The sequence below is a fragment of the Bombyx mori genome, chromosome 26 (genome assembly GCF_030269925.1).
Source record: "Bombyx mori chromosome 26, ASM3026992v2".
NCBI lineage: Eukaryota > Metazoa > Arthropoda > Insecta > Lepidoptera > Bombycidae > Bombyx > Bombyx mori.
In genome coordinates, this window is record NC_085132.1 from 7,292,513 (window position 1) to 7,319,488 (window position 26,976).

Consider the following 26,976-nt stretch of genomic DNA (forward strand, 5'->3'; position numbering starts at 1 on the left):
AAGAGTGTAACGAAGGGCGCCATTTTGATCTTGATGTTTCTGTTTCTATTCGTTTCTACATACGGTTACGATTTTTATCGAAGTTTTATTCTAACTGTAAACAATTGCTCGTGATTTCGAGAGTGGTTCGATTATTATGAGAGTATTTATACGAATTAAAAAATATTAAAGTAGCCTAAGTAAGTGTTTTTATTTAAGTTTAAAACGACATCAGCCCGGTGTGCGTTGTTTTTAGTTCAAATGATGTCAGATAATGTCATTTGACAAATAAACCCTGGTTTTTAAAACATCAACAGGCTTAAAAAGCCATTTGTTTTGAAATTTCAATTAATGGTCTATTTTGTTTACCCTAAAAAAAACAATATTTCTTAAATTTGCAAATTAACATTTTTTTCCATTGGCGGGAAATAAATCGCTGTCAAAGCTCAAAGGTGACATTTTGTTTTTGTTACAAAACTAAACTTTTGTTTATAAACATTGTATTCTGTTCAACAAAAAAAAGGTAAGTATCTCATTTTATCGCTACAGTTTGGTCGATAGGTTATTTACTTGTCATAAAGTCGAAATAAATATTGTTTGATTAGTTTATGCTTTTGACCACATGAATTGTACCACATGCAAGAATAGGAAACTTTTCCTTTAGTATTACCTATATAAAACACACAATACAAATACGATAATTTGTAAGTTTTTTACAAAGATGGTTGTTTATGTCTTAAATTAGAAATATATTTCCTACAAGAACTTGAAGAGCGTGAGCTATTAAGAATATAACTGGCATTGCGACTTCATGTCTCAGTACCAATCTTCTGCAATACGAGGTGAATATGATTCGGTAACCACATAAAACTAGGCGTACTTTTATTCAAATGTCTACTAAAAATAAATGAAAAAAAAAAAGATATTCTTTAAGATAATGTTGTTGTATTATTTGAAACAAATCAATGTACAGCTTAGAAAACTATTTATTGATGCTTTTGTTAAACAGGTATGTCAGGAGGCTGTCTGGTGGTTCTTGACCGTAATGGTCGTTATGTCAAAAAGTACCCGTTGCCTGATGGATTGGCTACATTGGGTAGTGACCCTGCATGTGATATCCGTGTGATGCTACCAACTGTCTGTTCTCATCATGCAACTGTAGTTGTGCATGCTAATCAGGTATACAAATGAGAAAATTTCCGTAAAAAATTATCAATTAATATATTTGAAACAAAATTCTATAAGTTTTTATGATAGTTATAAAACTTACTACTTTTACCAAACTGCAAAACAACTATTCTGCAGGTCTATATTTCTATTCAACAGTTCTGGCTTAAAGGGAGGATAGCCACAATTGAGGCCTATAAAATCAAAGGCAGCTAAACGCCTTAATGTCGTAAAATGGATTAACAATGGCGCTATCTTGTTTAGTTAGTTGAACACGCTTTAGTGTTTTCATGTTATAACAAATGCAGCTAAATCTCAAACAAATTCAGTTCAAAAATTTCATTTTTACTCTGTACTAAGTACTAATAAACAAAGTTTTATCATTTAAAATTCAGATTATTAGTAATATTCTCATTCTTTATAAATCTGCTTTAAAATAAACAATATTGTAGCTATCCGAACAAAGTTATTTCAGTTTCTCAAATCGGGAGTGTTACTAACACTGGCCCTAGCAAGAGCAGTACTTCGATGGATCTTTTTTTTTTTTTTTTTTTTTTTTTTTTCCTACCTAAGCTGATAGCCCTAGCGGCTATTTCAGCGTAGCCTTAACTTTAGTAGGTGAGCTCACGGGGCTCAAACCTGACGATGTTGCTAACACGAACCCTAGCAAGAGTCGTGCTTCGCAGAATCTACCACCGGATCGGAAACGCGACCCACTGAGAAGATCCGGCGAGAAACTCAGTGGGCTGTGTCTGAGAGTTAATTTACTCGTCGAGCCCTTCGTCGCAAGCGACGGGTTCGACGAGAACGGTGACCGGTGCTTGAAGTACCTAAAAGCACCGTTAGTGGATCAGGAGGATCCGAGATGACGTGTTTAGGGCGACGTCGACTGCTTTCCATTCTGTCCGCAGGATCGGGAATGTAGTTACCGGCGGCCACGATGAGAGGGTTCTCGTGTCGTGCCGCTTTATCGAAGTGGCGCATGGACGCCGACTGCAGATACTTACTGATGGACTCTAAGTCCAGGTCGTCATGGAGGTCGACGTTCCTGACGAACCACGGGGCTCCGACGGCTATCCTGCAAAAACGGGATTGAATAATTTGAAAGGATTTTAAGTGTATGCGGGCCGCGTGAGCGAACACTACACTTGCATAGGTCATGACGGGGCGTATGCAAGTTTTGTAGAGTGTCACCTTATTTCTAAGGGACATTTTACTTCGCCTACATATCATCGGGTAGAGACGTCCTAGGATGAAGGCGGCACGATCGCGTACCGTCTTGATGTGGGGGCGGAATGTCATCCTACTGTCGAGGGTGACGCCTAAATATTTGACCTTCGGGGCCCACGGTATGGGCTGGTCGTACATCGTGATTGGGCGAACGGCGGGGGCGGGGGTGTTGACGCGCCTAGTCGGGAGAGGGATGCTCAGCGTGGTGTTCGGAGGGCGACCACTTTTGAAGAGCACCGCTGTGCTTTTCGTGGGGTTAATGTCGATGCGCCACTTCCGGAACCACTGTCCCATGGTGGTAGCTGCGGTCTGAAGTCGTCGATGAAGCAACGCCTTCTTCCTACACGAGTAGTAGATGGCGGTGTCATCGGCGAAGAGCGCCAGATGGGTCTCCGGAGACCGGGGTATATCGTTGATATACAAACTGAATAGTAACGGGGAGAGGGCGGAGCCTTGCGGGACTCCGGCTGTGACGTGACGGGGCCGGGAACGCGTTCCCTCGACTCGATATCGGAACGAACGGTTCGACAAGTAGTCTCGTATGATGAGCACGAGTCTGTCTGGCACTCCCATGTTATACAGTTTGTATATCAAACCGTTGTGCCAGACTTTGTCGAACGCCTTCGCTATATCGAAGAAGAGGGCTCCTGTCGGAATGGACGATGGATCGGGAGGATCCGCAATGATGTGTTTAGGGCCGTTTTTTTGAGTTTACCTGAATATTTGACAGACTTGGATTTAGCTGCCTTTGATTTTATAGGCCTCCATTCAAACACAATAAAAAGGCCCCAATGCCTAAGTTCCACATTGAATGCTTTGTGGTCCACCAGTGGGCCTAGCACATATTCAGGCTAAACGAAAATCAGGGAATCAATAGTTTATCAACTTGAGATTTTCATTGTAATATTTATAATATAAAATGGGATAGTTTTCACAGAAGATAAAAATTAGAGACTTACTGACTAGTTTTTATGTTATTTTAAAAGGCTACTTAATCTTCATAAAAACTAGAACTTTCTATTGGATTTAAAAACAAAGGTTTGATTTTTCTAATACTCAATTACTCGATCTAAAATACTCATTTTTTCATGTGTCTATTACTTAATGATTTAGGGACTTTAAGATGCCGCTGAACATGAAGTATTTAAAGACAATATTATTATAAAAATAATATGTTAGTAATGATTTTAGTAATAAAATGATTTACTATTATCTATTGTACGTTTGGCACTAAAATTGTGCAACTATTTTAATATTGTTTTTATTTATTTTGTTTTTTGTTAAGTGGTTACTGGAGCTCATAGACATCTACAACGTAAATGCCGCCACCCACCTTGAGATATTATGAGTTCTAAGGTCTCAGTATAGTTACAACGGCTGTCCCACCCTTCAAACTGAAACGCATTACTGCTTCACAGCAGGAAATAGGCAGGGTGGTAGTACCTACCCGTGTAGACTTACAAGATGTCAAGTAATAATTTTAGATTTTAATTCAACAGACTGTTGTACGAAATATTGGCGATGGCGATACCTTAGTGAATGGAGAGCCTGTGAGTGTGGCAGCGCTTAAGCACTATGATGTGATTACTTTAGGTGATCGATCTCTACGCTGGCATTATGACAATCCAAATATCAGTAAAAAATTCCAGAAGATTGAACAAGGTATGATATTGTTGATTATGAAATTCTTAAAAAACATTATAAGCAAGTACAGTTTTCCTTAATTTCCTTATTTATGATTTGTTTGTAGTTTTTTTTCTCTTTTTCTTGAGTAAACTTCTTTCATCATTTATGTTGTGTCTCTGTGCTAGTGTGAATTCGGGTAATTGTGGGAAATGTAAGTGCCAGTCACTGTACAGTTTATCAGCTGTGAAACATTTTTGTGTGCTGGAAGCTATGGCAATATAATACAAATTAATCAAAGTCTATTCAATTTTTCAAAGAAGCTTTCATGTTACGCCTGTGGCTTGTTTGTCTGCGAGCTAGGTAATCGAGCTACAGAAAATCTTCATGCATTGTTCGGTTATTGTAAATAAAGTTAGACATACCCGATCTTGTCGACTGAATGGTTAACAGTCGACGTCGCTCTAATCACGTCATTACGGATCCTCCCGATCCATTTTTAATTACCTCAAGCGCCGGTCACCGGAAGGGCTTGATGAGTAAATTAACCTATAGATAGACCCAGCTCACTGAGTTTCTCGCCTTATCTTCTCAGTGGGCTTACGATCCGGTGGTAGATTCTGCGAAGTACCGTAAAATGGGGCGATTAGGGACAAATTCCAACTTTATGAGCAATTTTAAGGTAGTTGTTGATGTATATAATGCTATATCAGGATCAAAATGATTGAGTCTTGGGGGCATCTTTGTTGTCTAATTTAAAATTATGCAAGTAGCATTCCAGTTTAAGCAAAAAATGCAAAAATAGGTGTAATCCCTATTTACCCGAAAATTGCGGTTAATTGGGACGAAATGAGAAATTTGCTAGGGTTGGCACTAATTTTATTTTTATATATAGTTTTAATTTATTTATTTATTTAGTTGCACCAACAAAGTGATCATCAATAAAAAAATTGAAAAACTGACAAAAGTACATGGCAGACATCACCTCAATTATAGGTGCAATCGACAGTGCAGTAACAACAAAATATATATATATATGTATATATATATTTATACATATATAGTGGGCTTTCTTAGAAACGGTTTATATTTCTCCGTTCTTGGTAAGTACTTAGGGGCTGATATTTCTATCTGGGTTAAGAGATTAGGTGTGTCGGTTATTCCATGGATTAATCAGATGAATACCCCCACTCTGAACAAATATTAAATATTTTATTATGTATTACTTAGACATTTTTGTCCACCTTGAGATTTCATTGATCTTGTTACATGTCTCTGCAAAATCGACTTACTTATATTAAATTGCTTATCTATTTCAACTAAAGACTTATTCCCAATTTCGCTTCGAATAAACCAAATTTTTACCAACAAATTTAAAAAATATTGTTATAACTACATAGACAACCCTACAAACCTGTACCTATTTATACTTAGGTCGTTTTCATTTCACATATTCTCATCCCAATTTACCCCTGTTTCGTTGTTATTTGTACCTAAGACGTCCCCAATATCCCCAAAAACAACAGATTTTTACATGTATTTTTATTTAATCAAATACATTAAAACCAATAACAACTGAGACTTACCTTTAATATATATGCTGGTTCAAACACTAAATAACGTTTATAAATCATAGTCGTCTTCTATTATTATCAAATAAATAAAAGAGAGCAAAGTTTCTAGCACTAAAATAATTACCACCACAGGAAGTTAATTTGAAACGCGATTTTTTATAAGTTAGCAGCTATTATCATGCATATTCAGAGTTGTTTTGTGAACTTTCAACATTCTACTATTAAACTACAAAAAAATGGAAGATTTTGCAACGAATATAAAACTTATATTGAGCGTCGAAAGATTTTCCCGGTTTTTTCCCGATTCGCCTTTCAATCCCTAATCGCCCCATTTTACCGGTACTGCTCTTGCTGGGGCCTGTGTTAGCAAAACTCCCGGTTTGAGCTCCTTGAGCCCACCTACTAAGGTTAAGCTAAAATAGCCTCTAAGGTTATCAGCATAAAAAAGTAAAATGTGTGTAGGTGTGTACGCGTGCGGTCGGGGCGGGCGGGTGTCGCGGCGGGCGAGCGCGGCGGCGTCGGGCCCGGCCCGGGACCGCGCGCTGCGACTGGCGCTCGAGATGTCGCACCGGGCTTCTATGCCGGGTCTGTACACTTCAATTGAATATGCAATTTCGAAAAGGGCACATGTCGCATTTTTTTGTCAAATATGTTTTTTCATATACATGTAGTTTTGAGGCTTACCTACACCCGTTTTATAATAATTCCAGTAATTTTCAATTGCTAATTAACACTAAAATATATCTCAAAAGTCAATATTTTAAATTTTACACTGTTTCAGAAAATAATCAGTATTTTTTTCATTTCCTGAAGATTTTACATTTTCAGAGATGTGCCCTTTTCGAAATTGCAGATACAAGTATATACTTACCTATTTACTACTACATCTGCCGTGAAGCAGTAATGCGTTTCGGTTTGAAGGGCGGGGCAGCCGTTGTAACTATACTTGAGACCTTAGAACTTATATCTCAAAGTGGGTGGCGCGTTTCCGTTGTAGATGTCGATGGGCTCCAGTAACCACTTAACACCAGATGGGCTGTGAGCTCGTCCACACATCTAAGCAATAAAAAAAATACGAGTGGTCCCCCGGTATTACAGGGTGGCCCATAAGTCCTTTGATATGAATTTTTTTTTATTAAAATAAAACTAATTACATTATGAATTAAATTTTTATTTACATAAAAAGCTTAAAAAACGGGAATTATTTTTTGAAAATAACATCTCCTAAATGTAATCCGTTGCGATCACGGCACTCTTGCAAACGACGTCTAAAATTGTCGATGACTGCGCGGCACGTCACTGCTGAAATGCTTGTCATTTCTCTGCGGATGTTTTCTTTTAGGGCCTCAATTGACCGCGGGTTTGTGTCGTATACTTTAGCCTTAAGGTAGCCCCACAAAAAAAAATCCATCGGGGTCAGATCTGGACTACGTGGAGGCCAGGAAATGTCTCCTCTCTTAGAGATAGCTTTGCCAGGAAAAAGTTGACGGATAACGGGCATAGCAGTGTTAGAGGTGTGAGAAGTGGCCCCATCCTGTTGAAACCACGTCCTGGCATTAAAGCCTGAAAAGTTTTGCAATTCTGGTATGAAAAACTCTTCGATCATAGCCACATATCGCTCCGACGTAACAGTAACTGCGCGCCCTCTGCCATCCTCAAAGAAGTAAGGCCCTAGGATACCATGGGCTGACATAGCGGCCCAAACAGTCACTTTCGGACTATGTAAGGGCTTCTGATGCAGTTTTGGATTGATGGGGCTCCAATAGCGGCAATTTTGTTTACTAACATGCCCGTTAAGATGGAAATGAGCCTCGTCAGAGAACATTATGTTATTGAAGGAAGTAAACCGATTCAACATTTCATTCGCATAATTTTGTCTTTGAATACCGTCAGTTTCCTTTAATTCTTGAACCAACTGAATTTTGTAAGGGTGCATATGTAAATCTTTCTTCAAAATCCGTTGTAACGATGTCCTGGATACGTTTAATGCTCTGGCGCGCTTACGAGTTGACTGTGTCGGATTTTCGCGAATAGACTGTGTCACTGTGTCTATGTTTTGTTCCGTACGTGACGTCCTTGGGCGACCCAACCGCGGTTTATCTAACGTCGAACCGGTCTCCTCGAACTTAGCAACCCAGTTCTTAATCGTTTGAAGAGTTGGAGTGTCGTCAAATTTGTGTAAACCTTTGTGTTCTCGAAATTTACGCCGCGCAACGGTTGCCGAATTGTCGTTTTTATAAAACTCGCGCACACAAAACGCACGGTCCGCTCCGGTAAAACGCTCCATCGCGACTAAATTCCCAGAAACCGAAGTTACTCCCCCCGCTTCCCCTGCACCGCTCACGCGCGCCCTGTTCGTTTTATTCAAATTTTACTTTTCAAAGGACTTATGGGCCACCCTGTATTATGATTCTATTGTCAAAGACTATTATATTTGTATAATCGCAGATTTTGCCAAGACTATGTACACTTTAGACAAGTATTAATAAAGACAAACAATATTAAATCTTTTCTCACTTTTATCACAGACTATAAGCAATAAGAAAAGTTTGGCAGTAAACAAATATGTAGTATGTATGAGTATGTGTGTCAAATACATGGTAGTGTGTGTAATGTTTTTATTTAATGATTTAATGTATTTTTTATGCATAAATTAAAAAAAAATTAACTTTCTGCATTCCTCTATATTCTCTATAAGTGTGAGAAAAAGGGATACAAAGTTTTTGCTTCATGTATTAATATATAGATATACTTAATAATATTGTACTTACTGACTATATACTTACTTACTCGTTAATTAACGAATCGAGTAAGAAATAAACACAGCCATAGAAAAATTTGTAAAAATATTAATCAGTTAAATTACAAACAGGTAGCACAGGCGGTAAGCAAGTTGCGATTGTTCAGCCTCAAAGAAGAGATACTACTGATCAGAATGGTGATTATAAACAAATATTTAGAAAACATTCCCAGTAACAGCTTAAGTATGTCAATAATTATTCTTAGTATAATATAGTTCCTCTCAAATAAAAATAATAATAGTTTTTAGAATACCATCATTGCTAATGCAATGAACTTCGTCAAGCTAAAACATTAAATAATATACTGTTATATTAAAAAATTAAAAATAAGAAAAGATTTGTCCCAACACTTTTTCTTATCCAACTGAATGAATTTAAAAACATAATATTCTGTATTTGTAGACCAAAATCAAACCCGACCTCCAACAAACAAGCGATCCAGAAACGCGGATGTGTCGCACGAGGAAGACAATCGAAAACGGAGGTCTACGAAAGCGAGTCCCAGGAATGCTTCCCTACAGGATCCGACTAAAGCTACGCTGTGGATCGAGTCCAGGAAGACGAAGAAAAGCCCAAAAAGTCGCTCGCAGACTCCAACCGTGCTCCATGCCCCTAACACACGCAGGACGATTGCTACAATCAAGAAGAGCACGCCCCTAAGGCTCACGGTGCTCAGGAAAGCGCAGAGCGCACAGAAAATGAGGGTTATGAAGATTGAAGCGCCTACTAAAATTGGTAAGTTGCTTCATAGTTTTGTTTTATCAGAGAACAGCCACTGTCCAGACTGAAGCAGACTTTATTTATATACTACCTACAGTCGCTGCGTTCATACACGGAGTGATTTGACATATCATCCATGCTCCGGTATGAACTACCCTCCTCGTTCATTGAGCCTTACGACTTGTCTTCTATACAAAGAGGTTTGAGAAGAGTTCTCAGTTCTAGACAGTGGTTTGCTTGAGTGCTACTGGAATAGTGAACTCTATGAGCAATGGTGGTTGCTCAGATAGGCAGTGTGCGTAACTGTGTACAAAGAATATATTAGAACAAAATCACAACAGTGTGATCAGGCTTATAAACATTATTGAACAGGAAAAATGTTTTGGGGAAAATTTTTCTATTAGTCGTTGTGTCTTTCTTTTATTGCTTAGGTGGAAGGACGAGCTCACAGCCCACCTGGTGTTAAGTGGTTACCGGAGCCCATAGACATTTACGACGCAAATGCGGCACCCACCTTGGGATATAAGTTCTAAGGTCTCAGTATAGTTACAACGGCTGCCCCACCCTTCAAACCGAAACTCATTACTGCTTCACGGCAGAAATAGGCAGGGCGGTGGTACCTACCCGTGCGGATTCACAAGAGGTCCTACCACCAGTAATTACGATAATTATAATTTTGCGGGTTTGATTTTTATTACACGATGTTATTCCGTCACCGTGGAAGTCAATCGTGCACATTTGTTGAGTACGTATTTCATTAAAAAAATTGGTACCCGGCTGCGGGATCCACCACCGGTGCATCGCTACATACGAATGCACCGGACGTCTTATCCTTTAGACCACAACGACTTCAAGAGTGTCTGGACAAGCTTCACCAAAAACTTCTTCTTTTTTATTGCCCTTATATGCATATAAGCTTATATTAGTAGTGATTACTGTCGCTCATTGACAACAGCAATGGGAGGGGCACAGCCAAGCTGCTCCCTAGGACTGAGTACTCCCTACATGCCTTGTTTGAAGACGGACATGTCATAATGTTCCGGAAACAATATTGTAGGGTAGTTCATTTTAAAGTCCAATGGTATGTGGCAGAGCGATCTCTGGAAAAGCGCTGTGATCACATCTATCTAATTTACTAAAATTTCCAAAAAAGACAAAAGTTCTTTGTAGGTACAAAATGACTAAATAAAAAAGTTTGTGGCCCAATGTTTTTAGTTATAAAAACTGCCCATCAGAAGCTGTTTTTTAAGATTGTACACCAAAGTCACTGAAATATTGTTTTATTGTGACTCAGTTTTATTTTTTATCGGCTACTCAGTGACAGACATCACGATATTAACGCCGTCACCCATTTACATACGAAGTTTTATTACCCAATGTTATTCATTCATCGCGATAGTCGTTGGTTCGTGTAGATTTTATTAGGCTACATACGCTTTTATGAACTGAGAAGATTTGTGCAGTGAGACCTGACTTATACTATATATATACTATATACTTACTTATATATACTTATACTATATACTTATACTTATATTCCAATTACGAAGTCTCTTTTGACACTTTTTAGAACGTAACTCTTTACGTTTCGCATAATTTCAAATAATAATCATTTTTGTTCATGGGCATCATTTAAAAATACGCAATCAATCTGAATTATTATTCAATTAATTCACACACAAAATAACATAATAATAACATCTGTCTCATGGGACCTCGTAATTGGAATAGAGTATAATGTATCATATATATAACGAACATTTATAGTCAAGTCATTCTTGAGCTATATCTCAGTGGGGTTATAGAAGTTACTAGAATTTTTTGATTTGATTTGATTTGACTTATTTCTACATAAACCGTCGGCGCGAGTCGGAATGAGCACATCTCTCGGTGTGATCAATTTTAATAAGTACGATGCGCGAAACTTCCACTTTATCGTCGCTAGAATCACAAACAAGGCAGATTTGAGGGGTCAGGTAGACTGAGTATTCGTGAGTTTCGCATTACCCTATATTTTTTATTTATTGCTTAGATGGAAGGAAGATCCCACCTGGTGTTAAATGGTTACCGGAGCCCATAGACATCTATAAAGTAAATACCGCCACCCACCTTGAGATATGAGTTTTGAGGTCCCATAAGTGCAACGGCTGCCCCACCCTTCAAACTTTAGATTACGGTCCCGATTTTGGAGTGTTCACGCGGAGCAAAATTAATTTCACGCGGAGCCACGACTTATTTGACTCGTGTAGGAGTCACAAATGCTTTGTCCATAAAATAACTTCGAAACCTTTATAAGTCGTCAAGGACTAAGGCAATATATAAAGTCATCGGATATTCCGTGTCGTATGACGACATCGATAATTGTTTTAGCAGTGATTATATTTCACGAAATAAATAAATACCCTTCGATTTTTTCTCTCTGATAACCTTTACAAGCTGTCTCATGTATGAGGTCGCATGGATTGTAACTGTCTATTATCTTATTATACTATAAAGTAATGAATGTTTAATTGTTATATTTGACTGACTCATTGGTGCGGTAGTTTGCGGCCCTGACTGTTGCGCCAAGGGTCGTGGGTTCGATTCCCGCATCGGGCAAACATTCGTGTGATGAACAGGTTTGTTTGCTCTTCGTCTGGGTGTTTATTATCTATATATGTATATGTCGCAGGCAATTTGTATGATTCCGCCGTTTACAAACGGCGTCATTATAAAAACGCTCGCCGTTATGTAAAATGCCGAAGGCAACATGTATATTGCCGTGTCACTTTATAATATGCCACAACATAACATCGACAATTCAAACGCCGTTTTCATAATGCCGCGGCAAATTGAAGTATTTAGTTCATTTTTTTACCACGCGCGCCACTGTTGATCAAAACAATAACAATGGCGTCATTTTGTGTTTCAAAAAATTAACTGAAAACTGCAAATATTTCGTGTGGAGAAGACATTTTAGAAAATCATTCTGATTTTAAAGCTTTATATTATAGTCTTTATATTATAGCTTTATATATATGAATTAAAAAAATTCTACAATTCTCAAACGGAAGCTGTAAAAAAGCTTTGGACAAATAGTAAAATTTTTGAGGTTATCCGGCACCTAAAAATGCTAAGGTGGCCACAGATCTGGTTCCCGGAGGACTCCTGCAGGTCCAAAAAATACGAGGTTATGAGCATCAGTGAATTGGACTACCTTATTTAAAGAGGAATAGCCTTGGCAGTCCAACCGTTCGTGTAATACCGTTGGAAGAATATTACGATGTATTGTTAGAGATTCATAGAGGTTACGGACATGGTGGTCGAGACAAAATTCAGTATCAAATGAAGGATAGATTTATTATTGAGAGAAAAGCGATCGATTTATACGTATCGTTATGTCAATTTATCTGCTTTGTAACTTAAATATTATAATGTCTTGGTGTTTTTTAGTCATGAAATGGGACATGCGCAAATAAGTAATATACATTTTTATTGTTACTTTTGTTACTTTTTATTTAAAAATAAATCAAGAAACTTTTATTTTTTAAATAGTCTTCATTTATTAATTTAGGGAAATGTCTTCCAAGAATGATGAATACTTCAGACTACAAAATATGATTTTACATATGACCTGTTTGTTTTTATTTGAAAGTGTCATATTATCCTTAGAAGTTTTATTATTGTCATTTAAATGTTGTTTTGTTATTTAAATATTTTAATTAGGCAAGTACTTCAAGAGAATCAAAGCACATAATTTAGTCTTACTTGAAATCTTCATTAGTACTTGATTGCGGAAATAAAGTCTGATTATTATAAACTACATTTTATTATGGTCACCCTAAACCTACAACCAATGTCGAAATTATAACAATTGAACGAGTTATCATTTTGCCTTCGTCATTTTACATAACGGCGAGCGTTTTTATAATGACGACGCCGTTTGTAAACGGCGGAATCATACAAATTGCATGCGACATATATATTTAAACGGATATAAGTATGTATGTCAGTCTCTGGTACCCATAACACAGGGAATCCTAAATTGGGGCCGAATGACCGTGCGTGATTCGTTCCCAGTTATTTATTATTATTATTACAGTTAACAAACAAGTCCTAGTGCAACACGAATGTGGGTAGATTGGGATCAAGTAATAATAATAATAATAATAATAAAGATCATTTATTGCCTTTCACATCATAAAATGAAATACAAAGAAAAAGAAAAGCAAAAAAAAAGAGAAAAAGGCAAAAGGTGGCTCAGCTATTGCTGTTCAAGGTTGATAAATTGAACAGCGCTGATTTTCAGTCACCCCCGTTTCCCTTTGGTTCTTTGCGGGAATGAAGACTCCGTACGTGTGTACATACTCAGAATATGGTATAAATTAGTAAAATTAGTAAATTATAAAAATTTAAGAAAAAAACAGAATAAAAATCAAATTAAATGGTGAACCCGAAAACAAAACCCAAAATTTAAGAAAAAAACAAAACAAAAATCAAATTAAATGGTGAACCCGAATACAAAACATAATAAGCACACAGTAATAACAACCTGTGGGCAGCTTAAAAAAAATAAAATAAAATAAAAATTTAATAAAAGGAAGTTTTCACAAGCTAGGATTAAATTAGTTACTATAAATACTATAAATTAGATTAGTTTTTGTGAGTCCAAAAGAAATGATTTTAAACGATTAATAAAGCCATGCTTTGTTACAATGTGACAATTTTTTTTCATTACTTTACTTTCAATGACAAGTAACTTGTCATTGAAAGTAATGCTAGATATTATTGTCAAATATCCAAAGCGTTGATTAAAAGTTTTCAAGTGAAACAAAGTTTGTCAATCGACAAATGACTTTAGGGCGAAATGAGAATACTTATTTGGCATTTGGTATTTATGTTCTAGTATTTAGTAGCTTTGGTTCCGAGCGTCGTGACCGTCCGACGTGTTGATGGCTTAGGAATGACAGGTCGATTAGCGAATCAAAGCAATAACGAATAGGGACCGTGGATCGGGTCTTGTTTTTATACATTACCCGTTTTTTTTTCTCTAATTATTTGCTGGTAGGTAGGGTAGGTGAGCTCACGGGCTCAACCCGATAGGATTTGCTAACACTAGCTCTAGCAAGAGCAGTGCTTAGCAGTATCTACCACCGGATCGGAAATGCGACCCACTGAGAAGATCTCGACTCAGTGGCTATGTCTATGGGTATAGCCAATATTTTGATGCCACAACCGTTGTCATACTTTAAGAGAGTGAGAACTGACGTGGTGCTCATGGTATAAGCACGAAGGCTTCAGTTATTCCGTCGCAGGTCATCAACTAATGGGAAACGATGTTGTTCCACGGAGCAAGGGCGGGTTTGCACACATATCTTGGGATTTCGTTGGCGCGATTTAGATTTTGTTCAAACTCTTCTAATTTATTATGGGCTACAACCACACGAAACGATCAGCTATAACCTTTATTTCTATGTGCTTATGGTGCATTCAGCAAAACAATTTTTTGCTCTATTCTCGATCGTAATTTCATCATTGTTATTCGATATCATGTTTCAGCATTTTTACTTAGTTCATTGTATTTTCCAAGTTAAAAGTCAGTCAATATTCATACCACGTGCAGTACAGTCCTCCCACTGGAATTACTAGGGTCAATCAGTGTAGAAATTTAGTTTCTTTTAAATAAAAGTAGTGAAGAGCGCGTTTTTTTTTCCTTCTTTATTTGACCAATAGGGTAGGCTCCATGACAATGGCTGATACATATATTTCTCGATATGTTTTCTCTAATAAATTTGTTTCGGCAAGAATTATGGACTGCGAGTCGAGTTGCAATGGTTATGGTAAACCTCCTTTACATTAGAGACTGAGATCCTAAATCAAAGAAAGAAAACATTGAATGTAATTTACCCAACACGTATTGAAGTTATATCTAAGAGCGTTTCCGTCTTGCCGCATTAGTTAAATGCAAGGTCAGTGACGTCACAGCTACGTGTTTTTATATCTTTTATGCATTTAGTTCAAAAACGTTGTCTCGTCTGAAAGCCGGCTAGAACTGAAAAACTAAAAATTAATTTTCTCTTTACAATTTCTGTGTCTGCGGTCGTTGCATTCGATTCACATGGTTTTAGCAGTTGATAATGTAATTCAAATATGTACATAATGCGATCAAGGTGAGTGACGCGTTGCAAGTGCAAGGACTTGTGGGTGCATTTGTGAGAAATTACACGCTTTTGTGAACGTTTTTGAAAGATTATCTTTAGTGTGCTATGAGAACGTACTCACATCGGGTCAGACTTTATTAAACTAGTCATCCGTGACCGCGAAGCCTGTGATTATAAGGTACCTGATCACGATGTACTGCGGAAATATCGGAAGCTGTTTTATTGGGTAATTTTTTAAATTTTTTCGATCACAAAACATAGCCTTTCTGATTTATGTTTTCCACGTGTTTGGGGGAAGCAGCGCGCGAACCCGCGTGGTGTTAAACATTTGATATATCGGTCATTAAAATAATATAAAAACTTATAAATTCACAGCACACTGAGTTTTAGTTGTATATAGTACTTCCCTAAGTCATTAGTCTACGATTATTTAATTCATTATTTATAATTAATCATCAGTTTTTTCCCCGAATGATTATGTATCTTGAAATTAATTAAGTTACACACACACATGTTAATGAAAATGACTAATAGCGGTAAATGATATTCAAGCCAAGTATGAATATGAAAAACCTTGATATGCATATCGATTGTGTAGTCCAAACAATTTTTAATTTAGTACAATGTCATCTAAAACCTTTTATAGTAATATGAGTATCACAAAATAGTGTTAAATTCACAAAAAGAAGTGACAAAAATCTGACTATCATTAAAATTGTGTTAAATAATTAACGCCAATCTACCATATAACAGACAACCTGACAAATCTAACCCGCAAAATTGTAATTTGCGTAATTACTGGTGGTAGGACCTCTTGTGAGTCCGCACGAGTAGGTACCACCACCCTGCCTATTTCTGCCGTGAAGCAGTAATGCGTTTCGGCTTGAAGGGTGGGGTAGCCGTTGTAACTGTACTGATACCTTAGAACTTACATCTCAAAGTGGGTGGCGCATTTACGTTGTAAATGTTTATAGGCTTCATAACCACTTAACACAAGGTGGGCTGTGATGTGGATCACAAGGATCACAGCCCACCTTGTGTGGGCCATGTAAGCTATAAACAAAAAGAATAACTACAGTTGTCTGAAAATTATTTGATTATAATTTATATGTAGTTGAAAAAGTCCGGCAGCAACATGCATTAGCCAGTATCGAAGCCGGTAGCAAAGCCAAGTATAATGGCTCTTATCAAGCAATTAAACAAGTCGAATTTATCGATCCTTTTGTATAGTTTTATTTTCGTATCGTATATTTCGTAACAACATTGGAAAGCTTCACTTTAGTGATATTTAACATTGAATAATGTATTGTAAAATAACATCTGCAAACCGAACACCAAACGGCACTTTTTTTTAAAAAAAAATTTGCTTAGATATTGGACGAGCTCATAGCCCACCTGGTGTTAAGTGGTTACTGGGGCCCATAGATATCTACAACGTAAATGCGCCACCCACCTTGAGATAAGTTCTAAGGTCTCAGTATAGTTGCTGCCCCACCCTTCAAATCGAAACGCATTACTGCTTCACGACAGAAATAGACAGGGTGGTGGTAGCTCACAAGAAATTCTACCGCCAGTACCAGATTCGGAAAATGGGCAGTATCGAATTATCGGTATACCGCGATGTATTGGTGGTATGAGGTATGATTATTTCTGTCGCGAAGCAATTATTTGCTCCAGTTTGAAAGATGGAATAGACGTTCTACAATACAATTTAGACTTCCACTTCATATCTCAAATCCATGGGCTCCGGTAACCGAGTTGTGTCGTGAACTCCTTAATTCATTACTGGTGGTAGGACCCCTTATGAGTCCGCGCGGGTAGCCACCCCGCCTATTTCTGCCGTGAAGTAGTAATGCGTTTCGGTTTGAAAGGTGGGGCAGCCGTTGTAACTATACTTGAGACCTTAGAACTTATATCTCAAGGTGGGTGGCGCATTTACGTTATAGATGTCTATGGACTTCAGTAACAACTTAACACCAGTTGGGCTGTGAGCTCGTCCACCCATCTAAGTTATGAAAAAATATCATTTAAGCGATAAAAAATGTCCAAATTGTCGTGGATAAGCGTACAAACAAAATGTCTTCATTGATTTTTTTTAAAATAATAATAATTGCAGATCACACGAAGCAAGCGGCTCTGATGCTGATGACAGGGCACACGCCTAAACAGAGACTGTTAGGATCGAAATCTAAGACTCCCTCGTACGTAGTTAAGAAACATAGTCCGGTGCGGAGGAATCCGCGGGGCAGACTCAGTCTAGGGAAACGGTCTAAAGAGAGCGAGAGCGCTTCGTCGTCCCGGCTCAGCAACACAAGAGCCAGCTCAGTTGCCGGCACTAGTAGGAGCTCGGGGAATCGTTCGGTGAGTATTTATGACAAGGAACAAACATGGACGCGCATAAACAAGCGCAAACAATTTTTTTAATAAAATTTTAAAATGTATCGAATTTCTTCATTAGATTCACTCATTTTGACAGTACGAAAAATAAATAAAAAGATCACACATTTTCCTAATTTGAATTTGAAATTATCTTCTTTAAAATTTACACTTTTAATGATACCAAAACCAGCCGGATACAAATAGTATAGCCAAAGAGATTTTATTACAAGTTCATACATACTATAATGCGAAAAGACTTTTCCCCAACCTATATATAATATTTGGTGTTTCGTTTTAAAATTTAAAATAATTCGAATATGTAACAAGACAAACATTTTTATGTTGTGTATAAGTGTGTATATGAATATATATGATAGTGATTATATATAGATATGTGTGTAAATTTTATATTATTATCATGATATAAATATTATGTACGTTGTTGTATGTGATTATATATATGTACATATATACCGTCTATGTCTTTGTATATGTATGTAATATTATTATAAATTTTCTCATTTTCGCAATAAGTAATGCACCTACCACAGGACTGCCTCACAGGCATTAAGTCTGCCATTGTACCTTTGTGCATGAAGTTGAATAAATAAATAAATAACAACAATTGAGTATTAGTTAGACATTCATTGAAATTAAAAACTATTTGTTAACACTCGGAAAATGTCATGAAAATAATGTTTAATTTTATCATGTCACGATCGCGTATTGCTCCTTTTGAACTGTCTTATTTTGTTTTTAGGTAACGATATTCGAAGTAACCGACTCGGAGGCTCGAAATTCAACTTTACAAGCGAACAGGTTGTCGCGTCGCTCCGGACAGAAGAGTCCCCAGAAATCGCCCTTCCTACCTAGCGCCAAGAAATCGGCGCTGAAAGATCCAAAGAGAAACACCCGTAAAACCGAATCTATAAAGTTCGATTTGAGTAATTTGGAGAACGGCGCTCAGATGTCCAGTGACGTTCTGACGGTTAACGATACGACGAAGCGTTCCGACGGTGACGACACGATGTCGGAAGAAGAGTTGACCTTACGTTACTCCGACTCTCCCAGTCCTTCGCCAAGGAGACCAATAAATTCTCGCAGCAGTCGAATATTGGAGAGTACCATCGGAACACGCCTGACCGTGTCACCGAAACAATCTTTAACTCAGCAACGGCCTCGTGGAAGAAAATCGTCGAGAGGAAGCCTTATCTTGCAAAAGGCGTTGACGTCATCTGATCTATCACATGACTTGTCCAGCCAGAGTACCTCGATAGCGTCCGCTTACAAAACGCGAACACTCAGTCCGAGAACACGTAATATGGAATCGTATTCGATTGTCGATTTAGTTTCTATAGATTCGAACGATTCTCAAAAGAACGCTTCAGTTTATGATTCTGTGGCGTCCGCGAGCGACTCGTTTGGTACTCCCGGTAATAGCATCTCTAGGAAAACGAGATCGACTATCGATCCAACGTTACTCGGAACTAGCACTCCGTACGTAGCTAAGTCGACTAGATCAGGATGCTCGTTTATATCAAATCGATCGCGGTCCAATCCGGGTGTATCGGGTAACGAAACGCTCCACTCAAGGAGTTCTATGTCCACAAGACGATCGAAGTCATTGACCACACCCGAAAACACCAGAAAACATATCTCGATCAACAGTACGAAAATATCTAGAGTTTCCAGAAGTCGATCCAGGATTAATGACAGCGACCTACTCGTTGACGACGAGGAAGATTCGTCTCCGAAGACTTCGAAAAGAGTCAGTCGTAATACTAAATCTTTGTTATCGAACGCTACGTTTAACAAAAGAAACGAAATTACGAATGGAAGTGTAATTAGTTCAACTAACGAAGGAAATACTACTCCAGAAGATAGACATAGTCCCGAAGATGTAGGCACTCCAATGTTAAGCATTCAAACTCTTTTAAATAACAGCTCGATTACATCAAGGAACATTCGAACAGGCAGAGTATCGAAACGCAAGACTGTAGGAGATATTGGCACAGTTAAAAACAGTCGTGCCGGCTTAAAATCAAAATCGTTGAATGTTAGTGCAATGAGGGCTGTTCTAAGGTCGATGAAAGGTTCACCGAACAATTCTGACGTCACAGACGAGGACGCCCCACAGCCTGACGACGAAGAAGTAATTACACCAAAAAGTGCCGTAAAACCGGTACAAGAGGCCGTCAAAAACAAGCACTCGACTGCTAAGAAACCTCAATCGAAACGTTCCATTATAGACGACCTTAACAAATCTGATATCGTGAAAGAGCTATTCAATAGTCCGGTTAAGAGAAAGTTGTCTCAAAGCATGACCGAATTCTCTAGGAAGCAACTCTTCGAGGAAGACGAGGATGTTATTTCAGTTAAAAAACCGAGTAGAAACACTATCGCTGTAGCGGACAGAACGCCAGACAGTTCTATTCTTGACCAAACGGAAGCTATCACGCCTGATATGTTCATTAGTCCGATAAATACACCGTCACATAGTCCTAACATGACGGGAATTAGACGATTGTTCCGCAGAAATACACCACAGAACGATCTGCGTGACGTGGCAGGCGTTAGAACACTATTCCGCTCTCCTAGACATCGGAAGTCTAATATAAACGATCTGACAAATGTAAGAAATCTCGAACAAGATTTTGCGGAATGCTCTACCGAACGCTTAAGCGACGCTCGTGTCAAAAATGTTTCTACGTCATCACCTAGAAATGATCAGCAAAGAGTTTCAGAAGTTAAAACGTCGTTCCAAAAACAAAATAAATATAGAAGTCCACGAAATGACTTGAACGACGTTAGGGGTGTAAAAGAACTATTCCGGAGGAGTCCGACAAATGATTTAAGAAACGTGTCAGCCGTGAAGAGAACATTGCAGAGGCTTTCACCCAAAAATGATTTGACCGACGTACGCGGCGTGAGAAATATTTTTAGACAACAAAAACAGAAACAAGATTGTGACGTGAGCGGAATCGAAGAATTGTTCAACGAGTCTCGAAATGATTCTGAAATTTTATTTGATCAATTGGTAGGCGGTAAACCGCGACCGAAAGCTGTTTATTCGAGAACTTTCACAGCGAGGGCTCCTCAAAAACTGAATGCACGAAAAAATGCATCTTTGAATAAGTCTATCAATATGATAACTGATAATGTCGAGGAATGGATAGAGACCAACTTGAGAAAATGTTTGCAAAAAGATAAACCCTCAACAAGTTTGACTAGAGAACTTAAAAGGTTGGCGACTAGTACATTTGAAGGTGATACGCCGATTCGAAGGTCAAGAGTACGCGACAGTACAGTAATCAGGAGTATTATCACGGAGAATCGTCAGAAATCCGCTTCAGAAGTATACAGCGCTCGAAAACTGCCTATAAAGAAGAGGTCCTTGAAAGAAATCTCGATGGAAAGGGCAGCAAATACTACGATCCTGCCCATCAAGAAAAGGGTTGTAGTACATTCAACGCCGGTTAAAGGGAGAGTCAATATGACGATGAACGCTTCAGAGTTAGGTAGAGTTTCGCCGATTGCTGCCTTTGACAAAACTCGACCAGCTGAGAGTGACACGACTGTGGCGTGAGTATATTTTTTTTATTGCTTAGATGGGTGGACGAGCTCACAGCCCACCTGGTGTTAAGTGGTTACTGGAGCCCATAGACATCTACGACGTAAATGCGCCATCCACCTTGAGATATCAGTTCTAAGGTCTCAGTATAGTTACAACGTCTTATCCTTTAGGCCACGACGACTTCAAACGACGACTACGATATCTAAATTTTGTGCAAATGCTACTTACTTATTTCTTAAAATTTAATTGAAATATATTTTATAAAATTAATACGTGAAGCAAAAACTTTGTATCCCTTTTTACGAAAATTGCGCGGACGGATGAGTATGAAATTTTCCACACTTATAGAGAATATAGAGAAGAAGTGCACAATGCTAATATTTTTTAAAAATAATGCATAAAAGATACATTAAATCAATAAAGAAAACACACACTAGATACCATGTATTTGACGCACACACGTATGCATACTATTTATTGTCAAACTTTTGTTCTTGACGTTAGTGGTCAAATTGAGAATTGGTTTTTATTAATATTTTTTTATAGTGCAGCAGCCTTGGCAAAATTTGTAATTATAGAAGTATAAAATACAATCATAATAGTGTACAACCTTACAATTCCAATTAATTATAGTCGAATTTCGACTACACAGGGACCTCTAGTTTTAATAAATAATTAACGTTTGCTACGATTTTACAGTTATCATATGATGTTAAAAGTAATAGGATATGTATGTTATTTACTTATCTTTTCTCATTTTAATTCCCTTTTTTATAGTGCATCAAGACCAATAGAGGATGAACCGGCTCGACCTCCACCAAAACAAAGAGGCAGAAGGACGACAAATCCAAAAATAGAGAAACCAGCTACTAACGAAATAATACCGTCCCCAAAGAAAACGCGGTCCAAAGCTAAGCCGGCTAGTCCAGTAAAAACTAGACCTACAAGAGGTCGCAATAGGACTGATAATTCTGATAACACCAAAAAACGTAGAGCCTCACTAGTCATTCCAAAGAAATCCCCAGTTCTTAGTCCTAAACCAACCAAGGTGTCCAGGAATAAAAATGATGACATCGAAATTGAAATCAAAGTGTTGATCAGTCCAAAAAAGATTACAAGACGTCAAAAACAAATAGAGGTTACAGCATCACCAAAAAGAACAACCAGAGCTAAAGTACAAAAAACTACCGTTGTTGTTACTAAACCGTCACCGAAATTGAAGCCTAGAGCCAAGAGGAATGCAGCCCAAATCGATAAGGCTAATAGTGTCGAAGAAATCATACAAAAATCTAAAAGAAACCGTAAAACAACCGTTGAATCTCCCAAAGAATCTCGAGCGGCAAAACCTGCTGTTGAAAATGAACCTAAAACGAGGGGACGTAGAATTATAACTGAACGACAAAATGAAGATGACAAACCCAAAAGAGGTAGGAATACGAAAACGGATGATACTACAAAAGTTTCCAAAGAAGACAATTTACCTAAAACTCGAAGATCTAAACTAAAGGTACCGGAAAAACAGCCAGTTACACGAGGAAAAGCCAAAAATGTAGAAGTACCTGCCAGTGAAATCACACAGAAATCCACAAGAGGAAAGAAATTGGAACCCCAAGAAAGCGTACAGTCGGAACCGGTCAGACAAACTCGTCGTGTAAGAAATGATAATACCGTTATTCCCGAACAAAAAGGTCGTAAACGCAAAACGGTGGTCGAGGAAGTAATACCTGCTAAAACCTCGCGGCGTGGAAAGAAAGTCGTCGAAAATGTTGATGCTGAAGCTGTTAGTGAGGAACCGAAGATAAATTCAAAAAAGAGTCAAGAGATAAATAAAAGTGTTGGAGGCGGTAAGACAACCAGAGCGGTTCAGAACAAAAGAGTTGCGGTATCCAACACTGCCGAAAGAAAAGTACAGAAAGGAACCAAGGTAATAAAGAATTAAAACCAAAAATAATGAAATTAATTTAACACACAAACAAATAGAAAAGTGTTATTGTACATGTGGTTTTAATTGATATTTGTTCTTACAGACGGCGAAGCAGGAAATAGTTCCAGAAGCAAATAGCCGTAAGAGGATAGCACGCGCTGAATCATCTCCAGCGAAAGGTATGTTATCTGTTGGAATCACAAGCACTATCATCAGTTACTTTTATTTTCATTCGTTCAATGTTCAATCTATACTAATATGTGACTAACTACTGAACCGTGCATCCGATTGACTTGAAACTTGGTATCCATGTAGAAAATACATGTACTTAATGGATAGACTAATATTTATATGAGCGGGACTCCCTAATAATAATGACAATAAATAATAATGTTAATTTTAAATGCCCAGCGAATCGGGCGAGTACGGCTAGTCTTGTATAAATGCAAACATCTTGAAATGTTATATCTTCTACGATAGCTAATCGGCTTTATACAAATCACATCAAATCAAATGAAATCAAAAAAATTTTTTTTTTGCCTGTAACTTTTCAATGTTTTTGTTATTCTGAAAACCTTCAATACTCGTACGCAGTGAAATATGTTCACAAGTGCCCATCGTTAAGCGCTTTTTACAAATTAATTTACACGCAATGAGTTTACGATCGAGTAAAATATAATAACTGACCAATTTAATTCACCACACTATTGTTGCAAATATAATTTTTTTTATTGCCTAGGGGGGTGGACGAGCTCACAGCCCACCTGGTGTTAAGTGGTTACTGGAGCCCATAGACATCTACAACGCAAATGCGCCACCCACCTTGAGATATAAGTTCTAATGTCTCAAGTATAGTTACAACGGTTGCCCCAGCCTTCAAACCGAAACGCCAGAAATAGACAGGGTGGTGGTACCTATCCGCGCGGACACACAAGAGGTCCTACCACCAAAGAAATTATTATTATTATATTAAAACGTCTTCACGCAGTACCGAATAAAAGACAAGCTTTGAAGACTAAAAAAGAAGTGGAGGCTGCGACCATAGTGTCTCCCTTGAAAACCCGACCACGAAGTACACGCGCCGCCAAAAGTGAAGCTGAAGGTATAAATTTGTATTGTATGACTTGATTTGCTTGATATTTCAATCTTGGTTTAAAGAAAATACAATGCAATCACTTTTATATTTGGATGGGTTATAATTTAGGAATTTATTATAGGAATATATTATTATAAAAAGTTAACATTACAAAGGCGAGTCCTTATTATTAGTTCAGCTTGCGGCTATGATGTTATTCCGTTTTTTAATTATTTATTAATCTTAAAATTGGAAGACATGAGTGGATGAAGGGGACATGATACAATCTGCTAATTATGAGAAAACGGGCAACAAACTTTTTGTTGCTTGTACTTTGTCTTTGTAAATAACTCCTCTATCAAATGTAATTTCTAAAAATAGTCTTTAAACCCGGAGTTTTAAGGTCTAATATGGTTTATAGGCACGTAACACCTTCATTCAACGTAAAAATCTTACAAATGGTATTTAACCCCTTCATCTACTCATGCCTTTAATTATTAGAACTTATCGTTAATTGTTAATTAGATTCCAACTTTAGGTAATATGTTTTATAATTTTTTTAGTATCAAAGAAAACTACCAGTAGAAGCCGCAGGAGATAACGAAAAAATGAAATATGATGATGATAGAAAGTACAAATTGTATATTTGATGGTAAGGATTTTGGTAAAACTCGGAAAATGTATTTTTGTAAGCTTTGTATTTTGTCCATCTAGACAAAAAAGGAAACCTGTTTTGTGGCAACTTCTGAATGAGCTTAAGTAAGAAAAATTGCATTAAAAGTTAAAAAACCTCATTTTTAAAATAAACTTTGTTCCTTTTCCAGGTGCCTAAGAAGACATTTTTAATTTTAAAAACGTATTTAGTTTTAAATCACTTATCTAGATTTAGTTTGTAGATGTTGCTGTCAATGTCTCAGTTTTATTTTCATTTGTATTTCTGTTTTTGTGGTCTAATTGTGTTAACTTTGTATTTTAAAATAAAGCTATCAGTGATTTTTTAAATTGATTTTACGTGTTTGTCGTCACGTTAGAATAGTTTTTAGTATGCACAAATTTATTTAAGTTGATAATTTTTATTCTACCTTTAGTAGTTTTTTTTCGAGTAGGTACGCTGCACAAATATTTTATGATCACGACTTTATATTTCTTGTAACTTACCTGATTTAAAACAACTGATTGTTTGTGTGCTGCTTTTTATTTTCTGCAAAGGAAGCCCAGACAATTAGTATAACGCTCAAATACAAATTATACGTATTTCATTTGTATTAAGCAAAGCAAAATTTATTTGGATTAGATTCTAGTTTTATAAAATTTAAAAATTTGTTTTAATTTAATTTTAAGTATTAGAGAAGAGCACCTGAAACAAATACGTAAATCTCTAAACACTTCATAAGGTTATTTAAAAGACAATAATGTTAAAAGACTATTTGTTATATATATTATACAATATTCGTAATTATGTGATTTCAATATATTAATATGTCTTTAGTTCGTATTTGCACTATGTTTATTATTCTATTGATTGATTATTTCTAAAATGAAAGGAAATATGTATTTTGGGAACAATTTATTCAATTTTGAAGACATGCGTGTTCGAAAAGTTGTCGACAGATGCTTATTTAGGAAATTCTATTTTATTAACATATATTGTTGAACAAAGTTTAATAAAGAATAATTCTGAATACATGAATTGTATTTTATATTCAACATTTGGCCACTATCTTGTCTATAAACAATATTTGTGTAACTTAATTTCATAATTAACTACTACGCTAATTTGCGTAAAAAATTACAGTTGACAGGAGACCTGTGTGCTTAGTGCGAGTTTCTTAACGTTGTCGATAGCGTAAAAGTTAAGCCAATTTTGTATGCAGTTGGAACAGCGCCCCTAGCGGCAAACGTACGCAAAGGATCCCATTCCATACAAACATGAGCTAACTTTTACGCTATCCAGAACGTTAAAAAACTCGCACTAAGCACACCGTTCGAAATCTCAATGATATTGTACAACAGCTGTTCCACCCATCTAACTGGAATGCATAAATGTTTCGTGGCGGAGAGCCTTGCAATACGCTCTATCGCCATTAAATGCTGATTTGTAATTGCAGTAACCTGGCTTATTATAATCTGAACTCTTATTTTCTGGTCTCTCTTAGTCTCCACTGGTGATAGGATAGTTGTATTCTAGGTCACAGAGCTGTCGTGGCGTACATCTTCCTATTAGAAGAATAAAGGCTAGTTGCTTGGATATTAATAAAAAAAAAATTGACCTTATTTATTTTTGTATAGGTATTCTCTAGCCATTTTTTAACGGACATAGAGTAGACGAATTTATATTTACAGGATCATAATTAAATTAATTACCAAAGTTCAATAAATACAATCAATGAATAATTAAAAAAAAGTTTTTTTTTTTATCTGATTTGGAGTACCTAACCTACTTACATACTAATTAGTGGTTTAAGAAACATTTATCTGTTTCCTCAAAACTTTAAGAGTTCGCTTTAAACTTGACCGGATTAGATATTCTGAATATAGAGGGCAGTAGATTAGCGAGAGTCGAAAACACTTCTGGCGCGGTGTTCGTTGGTACTGCGAACTGTAGGGTGCGGAGTTCAGCCCCGCCCCACCCGGCCGCCTCCAACATGAACCCTTTGACGCATTTCAGGATCAATTCCGCACGACGGATGCACCACGCTGCCGTCATTTCCTGATATAAATAAATAATAAATAAGTGGGGGAACGAATAACACACAATCATTCGGCCCCAAATTACGATTCCCTGTGTTA

The 26,976-nt window shown here is 37.2% G+C and overlaps 2 protein-coding genes across 5 annotated transcripts in view; one reads left to right on the plus strand and one right to left on the minus strand.

Moving 5' to 3' along the window:
- LOC101739006 (serine/arginine repetitive matrix protein 2) lies at nt 1–25,872 on the plus strand. Of its 4 annotated transcripts, XR_009976807.1 has the most exons (13): nt 1–179; nt 989–1,158; nt 3,876–4,038; nt 6,036–6,158; nt 8,446–8,511; nt 8,777–9,109; nt 17,351–17,595; nt 18,374–21,195; nt 21,965–23,111; nt 23,215–23,290; nt 24,100–24,213; nt 24,750–24,838; nt 25,011–25,872. XR_009976807.1 is itself a non-coding variant. In XM_062676332.1 (12 exons), exons 2-12 carry the CDS (start codon nt 991–993, stop codon nt 24,785–24,787), a joined length of 5,295 nt encoding a protein of 1,764 aa, XP_062532316.1. In that variant the 5' UTR covers nt 22–179; nt 989–990; the 3' UTR covers nt 24,788–25,872. The 4 variants fall into 4 exon arrangements, 1 of the variants encoding a protein (XP_062532316.1); XM_062676332.1 differs by having other exon boundaries at nt 22–179; nt 24,750–25,872; XR_009976809.1 differs by lacking the exons at nt 1–179; nt 989–1,158; nt 3,876–4,038; ... (1 more) ...; nt 8,446–8,511; nt 8,777–9,109 and adding an exon at nt 15,086–15,243.
- LOC101739151 (protein C12orf4 homolog) overlaps nt 25,739–26,976 on the minus strand; it is an 8,721-nt gene continuing 7,483 nt past the window's right edge. Inside the window, exon 9 of the mRNA XM_004922028.4 lies at nt 25,739–26,896. Within this exon, the coding sequence (XP_004922085.1) occupies nt 26,678–26,896 (219 nt within the window). The 3' untranslated portion in view covers nt 25,739–26,677. The remainder of the gene's footprint in view (nt 26,897–26,976) is intronic.